The following is a 10,356-nucleotide window of genomic DNA, read 5'->3' as shown; positions in this document are numbered from 1 at the left end:
CAGCCATGTTTTGCTGGAGCTCGAAGAAGCAAAGTCTGGTGGCTCAATCTACTGCTGAAGCAGAATATGTGGCAGCTGCAAGTGCTGTCAACCAAGCCATTTGGCTAAGGAAAATCTTAGCTGATTTGAAAGTGCATCAAAAGGAAGCTACTGAGATCTTCTGTGACAACCAATCTTCAGTTGCAATTGCTAAAAATCCAGTGTTCCATGGAAGAACAAAGCATTTCAGCATCAAGTTGCATGTTGTTCGAGAAATGGAGCAAGCTCAGGAAGTGAAGCTGATCCATTGTAATTCTGAGGATCAACTTGCAGACATTTTGACTAAAGCCCTTAATGTCACAAGGTTCGAATGTCTAAGAAGGAAGCTAGGTGTTTGCTCCATGCAAACCAAGGAGGAGTATTGAAGCAATGGTTAGCATGTAGCAATCACATGTTTTATTATTATTATTATTATTATTATTATTATTATTTGGATGTAATGATGTAACTTAGTTGTATTCCAACTAAGTTTGTTAGTGTAGTAGGTGGTGATTTATTTTAAGTGGATGTAATGATGTAACTTAGTTGTATTCCAACTAAGTTTGTTAGTGTAGTAGGTGGTGATTTATTTTAAGTGGATGTAATGATGTAACTTAGTTGTATTCCAACTAAGTTTGTTAGTGTAGTAGGTGGTGATTTATTTTAAGTGGATGTAATGATGAAACTTAGTTGTATTCCAACTAAGTTGTCAAGTTGTAAGCTTGTATAAATAGGCTTTATGCCATTTTAAAAAAATATGAATGAATTCAATCAAGATTTCATCCATATACTCTCTATTTTAGCTTTGCTTAAAATTTATTTCATTTTTCTTCTTTGTTTCTGCCGCAAGTCTCGATTCTTGCTCGGCAAGCTTTTTGTTGAACCTTGCTATTTGTTGCACTTAGCTCCAACAACAATTTTGAGCTGATGAACACTTCCAAAAACTCAATCTTCATTTATAGGCCAGTGAGAAGTCTGGCATTTCCCTGTCCTTGCAATAGCATATTCTTAGCTTATACCAGGGATTTAAATTGCGGTCGCGGTCGCGTTTTCGGTCGCATCGCGTTTGTCGCGGTCGCGGACATAACGGACGCTATTGCGGTCACTGCGGGTATCGCGGTCGTGAATTTTTTTCAAATTCGCACAACTTACTGTAAAACATAGTAATTATAATTATAATTATAAAAAGTCACTTTTAATGATTTTTAGAGTGTTTTCTAACACTTATGAACCTTTATTAATATGACATGAGAACACAACTTTTATAATCATTAATTATTCTTATATTTATTTACGAATTTTCTAAGAATGTTATATTAACTAATAACAAAGTAAAAAAAAAAGAAATATTAAACATTTATCATATTTAATAAGTTTGAAAGTTTTTATAAATAAAAGAATTGAGAATTCATACATGAGAGATGTCTTCAATATTTCTTGACAGCTTTGAAGATAGTGAAGATATAAATACGCTGCAAAAGGAAAAAAGGAATAGATAAATTAATGAATAGATTCTCATTAATTATTCCTATTTCCTACCACTTATTCTCATCTCATTCTACTTTCATATATAATTTAACATGCTTCGATTCTTCATTATCTTTTCATAAAATATACTTCATTCATTTATCTAAAGATATATATTATTTTAAATGTTTTAATATCATCAAAATTAAGAACAATAACAAAGGATTTCTTTAAAAAAAACATACCTTACAAATAATGATAGTGGCACGATTTAGTTTTCACCAATTAGTGGAATGACGAGGAAGATCAAATCCTTCACCTTCACTTTGGGAGCGTTCTTGACTTGATTCTCTTGGCCTTTGTCCAAAAATATATCCAAAAAAAGCAACATTTTCACCTTGGTTTTCATTCAATTGATATGGAGGATATATTTGAGGAGGAGGATACATGAAAGGTGGAGGTGGGTGATACATTGGTGGAGGAGGATACATTTGAGGCTGGTATGGCACACCATAATTAGGAAATGGTGGATAATAACCATATGGTTGTGGATAACCATGTGAAGGTTGTTCTGGTGGATAAAAACCTTGAGTGCTAGTAGATGAATCACTATACCCAAGGTTACTAGAACTCGATCTCCTACCACTACCAGATGAAGAGCCTATAGAAGTATGCTTCTTGCCTTTTCCCTTTGATGGAGCTCTAGGTTCACTTCTATCTCTCCTAGGTTCAGGAAACATATTTCCATCAAACTCTGATCTGTCACGAAAATGTCCACCAGTGGTACCACCCCCATATTCTCCTCCATACTGACTAGAAGACCTAATTTCACCTCTATCACCACTATATCCGTCATCCTCATCAATTGGACTTAAACCACCACCATCGGGTCCATCGCCACTCTGACTTGGAGTTGAACTAGAACTTGAATGAGACAAAATTTGTTGTTGCGATTGATCAACATCCATTTCATCATCAGAGGTATCCACAGGCAACACACCGGCATTTTCACCATCTAACAATGGATTCTCTTTCTCATGAAGCCATTCTGATAGTGGATCAACATCTTCAAAGATATAATCAAGGCTGATAGGATTAAAACTAGCATTTATATCATCAGTGCTCATTCTTTGTTGATGCCTCATCTTAAGCCTCATATTATAATAGGTAAACACTAGTTTTTCAAGTTTTTTATACTTTAACCTATTTCTTGCCTTGGTGTGAATATAACTAAATGTGCTCCAATTTCGTTCGCAATTTGATGCTGAAGTTGTTTGACTAAGCACTTTAATTGCTAATTTTTGTAATTCGGGAACACATGTGCCATATATCATCCACCACTCAGCTGCATAATATTATTTAAATTTCAAAATAACTTTAAAATGTACAATATAATTAAATAATATAAATTAAATTAAATAATTCAATTAACTGTTTACCCGGATTCATTTGCTTCCAAGCTCTTTGTGCTTGTGGAGTACCGAATGTCTCATGTTTATCTCTAAATAATAACAACTGCATAAATAAAAGATAGAGTAAAAATAAAAATAAAAATTCTATTTCAGATTATTTAACTAAGTTACAAATAATAGTAGTTGAATCTAACCTGATTAACCATTCTGACTTGAGTATCCATAGAAGGTTCTAATCTTTCAATTACTGATCGTGTACCTTCTAATGTTTCTATTAATACATTCTCAGAATGCTCCACCCCAAATTGAAATTGAGGGTTGAGAAAATAACCTAAGTATAATTTATAAGAATATCATCAAATAATAATAATCTAAAGCTTAAAATAATAAAATATAAAAATAGTTCTTAATTATATGAAATATTTTATCTTACCAGCTGAATGCAAGTCGGAATGCATAAAATTCCATCTATTGTCAATAATCTTTTCATACTCTGTGAAATATCGACAATTTTGTTGAATTGCTCGTTTAGCCCTATCAACAGCCTCATAAATAAAGCCCATCGTTGGTTTTTCATCGCTATCCACAAGTCTCAATACTCTTACTAAGGGCTTATAAACTTTTATGAGGTCATTGGCTTTTTTCCAAAAATCTTTTCCCAAAACAATTTTTTTGGCTTCATAAGCAGGCCCTGACTTTTGCTTTCCCCATTTTGATTCTTTAAATTCCTATATATTCATAAGAAAAATTTTAAAATAATATAATTTAAATTATTTGGAACTAATAAAATCACTAAAGGTTACTATATTTAAGTAATTATATTAACTAATTATAAAATACTGACCTTTGAATTAAACATTTCTCTCAAACCTTGCTTTTGTCTTGTTATCTCTTCAAGTTGAATGAAATGAGTTGCAAATCGAGTAAGAGCGGGTCGAAGTATTTGTTTCCCTTGTGTATACTTCTTCATCAAATCAACAGTCCAAATGTGATTGTATATAAAGCAAGTCACTTTCTTTGCCTCATCTAACACTTTTGCTACACTGGGCTTTTTCCCAATATCTTCAAGGCATAAATCTAAACAGTGAGCTGCACATGAGGTCCAATATAGATGTTGTCTTTTCAACATTAACTTTTTTCCAGCAGCTTTCATTGCTGCCTCATTATCAGTCACTATTTGGACAATGTAATTTTCTCCAATTTCTTCTACAACTGAATCTAACAAACGGTAGTAGAATTCAGCATATCTACTACGGACACTTGAGACATCTACCGATTTCCAAAAAATGGTTCCTTTACTGCAATAAACAAGGAAATTAATGATGTGCATTTGATTCAAACTGTTGGTCCAACCATCACACATTAGAGTTGCACCCAATTCTTTCCAATGAGTCTTTAGTACATTTACCCAATCATGAACTCGTTGATACTCTGACTCCAAATACACATCTGAAACCTCATAAGGTGTTGGGAGCTTTACACCTTGTCCAACTTCTGTTGCCACTTGAATTAAGTTATACAACCATGGAGAGCTTGCTAATTGAAAAGGAAGTCTTTCATATATTATAAATTTAGATACCGCTTCACCTATCTTCCTTCGAAAACTCTTTAAAAAAGAGTCATTGACCTTTGGTTGCTTTGAACTTTTGCTTCTAACCAATTCAGGTATAGCTCCCCTTAAGGTAAACTCAGACTCACCTAGAATAGATTTACTTGTTCTTTCTCTATTATGTTCTCTAGCTGATCCATGAGAAGATCGCCCTTCTTCATAAATGTTATCCCAACCACCAGTACTTCGTCTGAATTCTTCCCTTCTATGCCACTCGTGTTGTGATTGGATACTTTCTCGAGTTGCTTGCCTTATAGCAGAAACCTCATCAATGAATCCCTCATGCTCATCCTCTTCTTCTATTAATTGAGATAAGAATTCATCTTTTCTCCTCTTTTTGTCTATTTTCTTTGTGTTGCTTTCTTTTAGTACATTCATCATACTTTCTCTAATGACACCTGTTAATAAAATAAAAATAATTCACACTTTATATTATTATCAATTATATATAATCTTTATTGATAAATTTACAATAACATTTAATAATAATAATAAAGTATCACATACCAGTAACATTAGGGCATGGTGCAACATTGCCGGTTTTATGAGCAATGTGCTCTTTCAGTCGTGTTATTCCTCCTTTCACAACTTTACCACAAAGTTTACATACGATACTTCCTCTCGCATTTGGCACTAGAGTTCCAAAGTGCCAACCTATATCATTACTTGGTGCACCCTCCAATCCTTTAGTCGGGAACTCTTCACGTGGTGGCATGCTTTATTTTTATTTATATAAGAAACATAAAATTATATTTAGAAATATAAGCAACTCATTACTTATATAGTTATATTATCAACAATATAATACCAAAAAAAGTAAACAAAATTTAAAGCTAAAGTAAAGACCTAATATTATAGAAATAAATAAATATTGTGTAAAAAAATTTAATAATAATAATACTGGTAATAAATAATAATAATAATAATAATAATAATCATGATGATGATGATGATGATGGTATTAATAATAATAATAACAATAATAAAAATCTTAAAATTAAAAATTATATGAAAGGATATACTATATAGATAAATAAAATGATATAATAAAATAAATGTATTTAAAATATTTAGGTAAATAAATATGAAAAGAAATATAATTGAAATAATAATGCAAAACTAATTAAATTTTAATAATATGGTAATAATAACAAGTAAATAAATAATAAAATAAAAAAGGAAAAATAATAATAGTAATAGTAATATTAAATTAATTAATTTAATAATAAAATAGCAAAAATAACAAAAAGGGACTAAATCGAACTTAAAACATAAATTTGCGTCAAATCCGAAATAAATAAAAAGAAAAAGGACCAAATTGAATGCACAAATAACAAAAATGGATCAAATGGGAAATAATCCCCATCCTTCAAAACGCACAGCTTCAAGGTGGACCAAATTGAAATACGAAATAAATTATAGGACAAAATTAAAAAGAAATAAGCTTGATTGTAAATAATAAAAAATAGGAAGGGCTAAAAGCGCAATTAACCCTTCTGTTAAAAACACGCGGATCCTAGGAAACGGGTCGGGTAAGTGCGCGGGTTAGGCCGAAACGGCGTCGTTTTGGTGCCAGAGTGGCCTGCCCAAAACGGCGTCGTTTTGAAGGCCTATTTAAATGAAAAAATTTTCAGAATATTCATTTCTGCCATTCTTCAAAAACTTGCTTTTGCCTTTTTCTCTCAATTATTTTCTTCTCTGCCGTTGCCCAGAATCCGGCCATCGGCCACCGTGGCAGCCGCCGATCACCGGCGACGGCGCCGCCGTGCACGGTGGTCGGAAATCGCCGAAAACATTTTAACCCCCCTTTTTTTGTGTAGAATATAGATCTAGGGATAAAAATATCAAAAAATCACTCTATGTTGCAGATTCAAGACATGCAAGTACTTTACTGGTTAGACGGTTAGTTTTCTCTACTTACTTGATCTATTGCTTTGCTTGCTGCCTGTGCCCTGTGGCTGTGTTTTTTGTCTTGCCGAAATATGGAGAATGAAGAAATATATTTTGCCTTTGCTTGTGTGAATCTGTGAAATGTGAGTTTGTGAGTGAGTTTTGATTTTTTTAATCGACTTTCAGATTCAGTCTTTTACTTTACTTTGTTTTGATTGCAGGTTGGGAGGGAATATATTCCCTTGTCTTTTGTTTTATTATGAAGTACAATTATTCATTTCAGTCTTTCTTCTCAACTTGATTTTTTTTTTAATTTACGGAAACGGAAAATAACGGGAATAGCGGCCCGTTATTGCCGCAATTGTCCGTTATCCGTTAAATTGCGGCCGCTATCCACCGTTATCGGTGTGAATCCGCTTCCCTCCGTTATTTTCAGCAATAGCGGTTTCGGTCGGCGGCGCTACCGCTATATAACGGCCGTTATTCTAAAAACGTTCCGTTATTTGAATCTCTGGCTTATACACTTGACCCCTTCTTTTGTAGGATAGCTGTACCCATTAGGCAATGCTTTAAGAAATAATAAATCCTTTGAACCCTATAAGACTAAAGGGACACTGAAAGGAAGATATTGTAACAAGGTTCTTTATGACTTCATATTAAAGGCTATCAAAATAGTACAAAACGTTACAAGAGTGTTACGTACGTCAACAACATTCCTGGCTAATATATGTTGTCCTTCAGTTTAAGGCCCCTTCACTCCTCTAAGGGTCATAACAAGTTGTAGGAAACCAGATTTACGGTAAAGGAAAGTATCGAATATCGGTGCTTCCTTTTTGTCTCAATAATGTTTAGGTACCATTCAGAAAAAAAGTTACAGGGGAAAAGGAAATATCGTCAAGCATGGAGAAGGAAGATCCAGTGGCATGTCCTCCTGCCTATGTGATCTATAGTGTTTCGTGTGTTTAGGAGAGAGTAAAGCAACATTTTCTTTTGATGTTTGCATGTTTTTACGTGTGCTCATGCATGTTACGCATATGTCGACCTTTTTTTTTTCCATTGGCATATAAGCATCCACCTCTGATATGCCCATACAATATTCCTTAATATATAACCGTTCTCATGTTCTCAGACAACTGATATAACTGATAATAAATAAATAAATTTGGAACCCTAAAAGTGTTGGAAGATGAATAAACAATTTTAATGGATAGAAGTTTTCTTAATGCAAGGCATTGACTAGCCTGTTTGACATTTAAATATTTGTAATTGTTTTATTTGATACACCCATGTTTGTCGTGTACTTGTCTTTGACAGATAGCTATGGCTACCTCCTTTTTCATTAAATCTTTAAAGAAGCAAAGTGATCAACTGCTTTGTTAATTGTGAAAATTGCTACAAATACATTGGGGGGGGGGGGGGGAGGGCATCACTTTTTCAAGAGAAAGCAGATACACAAGATTTTGGACCACTATCCCATGATTGAAATGGGGAACCTTTAAAACTTTGACTTGGCATATGCCATTTCTTTCTTTGGCATATCCAAAATATTTTACTCGACAAGTATCGTCTATTTCCTTAAAGAAAGCAGATGGGGTTTGAGCACGATAAATATTGATCTTGAATCTCTCTTTACAGTCAGCCAAACAACTTATATCAGATGCTGGAAGCAAGATAGATGTGGAGTTGAGGAATTACAGGGCAACTCTCCTTAAGCAAAAATGGATGTGCTTTTCTTTGCATAATTCGATTTTGCCAAAGGAGATTTGCCCTGCCATTCACTCACACAATGATTACAATGATTTCCTTGTCCTAAATCAGTACTATCGTTTCATCATAGCTTGTTTGCACTAAAACAAGAATATGAATGCAGTTTTAGTTCTATTAGGATTAAGGTAGATTTATTTCACTAAACCAATAATGACAATATTATTGATCAAAACGACATGGAAGGCTTTGTTTTCTTGCTTGTTTCACTGCTTTAGTTAATGTGCCTGCAGCTAAGCAATTAATGTTATTAATATAGAGATGCAAGTAGGCAATACTTGGGAATTCTTAATCTACCAGAGTGCTATAATAATTGCCTTTTTCATCTAGGCTAAACAAATTTCTGAATTTAATCCTATGCTTAGAAGAAGCGTTTCTCCTGTCATGGATTCAGCAGAAAATGCAATGTCAGATATAATTGTACTAAGTTCCATTTTCGTGTAATATAAGAAATCTGCTTGAATTTATGTTCACATTGAAGACTTCAAATCCCTCCTCTTAGGCTCTTGAAAAAGAAAAAGCCGCCCTTTGACAAGTTGTGAAGGGACAGAGTGCAAATGATAAAAATATCAGTAAAGACTGCATAAGAGCACGGAATAAAACAAAAGAGTTACAGTTGTAACGGCGAGAATCTCCTCTAGCAGATGCCTAATCCATCGACAACTATGGTCTTATGCCTTAATGCACCCTTCCGTTATATATTTCATTTACATGCAAGGAACAGAAAGATAGAAACTGGCTTAGAAGGGAAGCATCATCTAAAGAATCTAGCAATATCTACAAACAACATCTATTGTAATGATCTTGTCATTCTTATAACATCACAGAGGGATACAGAGATCTAGCTAGATATGACCCTAAAGCATTCCTTAGATGTGGTCCAACAATACATGTGGCCTTTGCTTTTACAAAGGCTGTATATTTCATTGAAAGAACAAGTCAAGGAAAAGCATCCATTAAGGATGTACAATTATATTCAGTTTCTTTTGCATTGGAAAACTAACAGTTGTCTAGCCTACTAAAACCACGAGCAAGAGTATGTCAATTTCTAAACTGTCTGACTTAATTTTGATTGTTTCACAATGTAAATATATTCAGAACAATGCTTACAGATATAAAATTAATTTGTAGAGCACAATCAAGTTCTGGAAAAAGAAAAAGGCTGTTGAAAGGAGACTGATGAAGGGGACCATGATGGCAATAGCGAGAAGCAAGCTTTTGTATAGGAATGGACCTCAGCATATACCAGTTCAGTTCCATCGCATATCCATATCGAAATGCGAATAATGCAGAAATATAAATCGAAATTCGACTCGACCAAGCAAAACGCAAGCACAGCTGTGACCATCAAGGACGTCCTAAGGGTAGAGAAGAATAACGGTGCAATTCTCCTTTGGCAGATGAAATAGTGCACATTGCACACTTTGCAATAGAAAAAAATGTAGTGCAATCATCCGCCAAAGGAGAATTGCCCTGCTATTCAACTACTCTATCATATATATGTCCAACTTTCTTTCTTGACATTGATGCTAACATTACTTGATTTTTCTTACTTGTTCAATCGATTTGCTTGCTTGTTTGCAGATGTCAAACCACCAACAATTGTAAAAGTATGTTTTAAACTTTATTCTTCAATGAAGTTATCGTATATCTTTCTCCTCCGAGGCTTATGAAGCTATCCATTATCACCAATGCTTTAGTTCTGAATCCTTCTAATCTGTTGACGCCGAGATCTATGTATTTTTTCCCAAATTTTTTAGTGTACAAAATACCCCATCTTTCTAAGAAACTGGCTGACAAGTGCAACGGAAACACAAAATCGACCTGATAAGAATATAGATGCATGCATGCATGCATATAGCCTCATAGCAGGGACTAAACCAGAATTTTTTTAGGACCAAAATTTTATTATAAATCTTTGAGAGGGTCAAGTTATAATTTTAGGTTTTTATTACAGCTAACTAGTTATATAATATAACGTGTAGAATATGATTTATATCTAACTTTCTGGATAAAAGAATCCTAATTAAAGGTAAAAAGAAAAAAAATGAACGGTGATAGCATCCTACAATTTTATCTTTTCCATATATTTGATCTTGCACTTTCTCATGCCAGCTCAAGTGTAAGTAGAAGGGAGAAACAATTTAAAGGTGATGTTGCGGATCAACGGAAAACATGATGATAACATGCAAAGAC

At 33.8% G+C, this 10,356-nt stretch overlaps 2 protein-coding genes and 1 long non-coding RNA gene across 3 annotated transcripts; 1 reads left to right on the top strand and 2 right to left on the bottom strand.

Moving 5' to 3' along the window:
* Window positions 1–1,361: 1,361 nt before the first annotated feature.
* Window positions 1,362–3,503, bottom strand: LOC121217736 (uncharacterized). The gene is made up of 5 exons (XM_041093858.1): window positions 3,331–3,503; window positions 3,092–3,228; window positions 2,925–3,000; window positions 1,731–2,830; window positions 1,362–1,490 (listed from the first exon to the last, which is right to left on the bottom strand). The coding sequence occupies exons 1-4, from the start codon at window positions 3,458–3,460 to the stop codon at window positions 1,764–1,766; spliced, it is 1,410 nt and encodes a 469-aa protein (XP_040949792.1). The 5' UTR covers window positions 3,461–3,503; the 3' UTR covers window positions 1,362–1,490; window positions 1,731–1,763.
* Window positions 3,504–3,519: 16 nt separating this feature from the next.
* On the bottom strand, window positions 3,520–5,384 carry LOC121217084 (uncharacterized). The gene is made up of 4 exons (XM_041092653.1): window positions 5,014–5,384; window positions 4,596–4,904; window positions 3,860–4,400; window positions 3,520–3,625 (listed from the first exon to the last, which is right to left on the bottom strand). Exons 1-4 carry the CDS (start codon window positions 5,219–5,221, stop codon window positions 3,520–3,522), a joined length of 1,164 nt encoding a protein of 387 aa, XP_040948587.1. The 5' UTR covers window positions 5,222–5,384.
* A 567-nt stretch (window positions 5,385–5,951) lies between these two features.
* LOC121217735 (uncharacterized) lies at window positions 5,952–9,867 on the top strand. The gene is made up of 2 exons (XR_005913925.1): window positions 5,952–6,408; window positions 9,292–9,867. It is a non-coding gene; the product is annotated as an uncharacterized lncRNA (long non-coding RNA).
* The last annotated feature ends 489 nt before the right edge of the window (window positions 9,868–10,356 follow it).

Source organism: Gossypium hirsutum, chromosome D05 (genome assembly GCF_007990345.1).
Source record: "Gossypium hirsutum isolate 1008001.06 chromosome D05, Gossypium_hirsutum_v2.1, whole genome shotgun sequence".
In the NCBI taxonomy this organism is placed as follows: Eukaryota; Viridiplantae; Streptophyta; class Magnoliopsida; order Malvales; family Malvaceae; genus Gossypium; species Gossypium hirsutum.
Note: the sequence above shows the minus strand (reverse complement) of the source record. Positions and strands in the feature narration are given on the sequence as shown.

Excerpts from the sequence above, each read along its gene's own strand:
- LOC121217084 (XM_041092653.1), bottom strand. The coding sequence starts at position 5,221 with ATGCCACCACGTGAAGAGTTCCCGACTAAAGGATTGGAGGGTGCACCA. Across the intron at positions 4,401-4,595 it reads AACAAGTAAATCTATTCTAG|TGGCAACAGAAGTTGGACAA; the intron begins GTGAGTCTGAGT and ends ACTTAATTCAAG. Across the intron at positions 3,626-3,859 it reads ACTGTTGATTTGATGAAGAA|GAATTTAAAGAATCAAAATG; the intron begins GTATACACAAGG and ends ATGAATATATAG.
- LOC121217736 (XM_041093858.1), bottom strand. The coding sequence starts at position 3,460 with ATGGGCTTTATTTATGAGGCTGTTGATAGGGCTAAACGAGCAATTCAA. Across the intron at positions 3,001-3,091 it reads AAGTCAGAATGGTTAATCAG|TTGTTATTATTTAGAGATAA; the intron begins GTTAGATTCAAC and ends TTATTTATGCAG. Across the intron at positions 2,831-2,924 it reads TTGGAAGCAAATGAATCCGG|CTGAGTGGTGGATGATATAT; the intron begins GTAAACAGTTAA and ends AATATTATGCAG.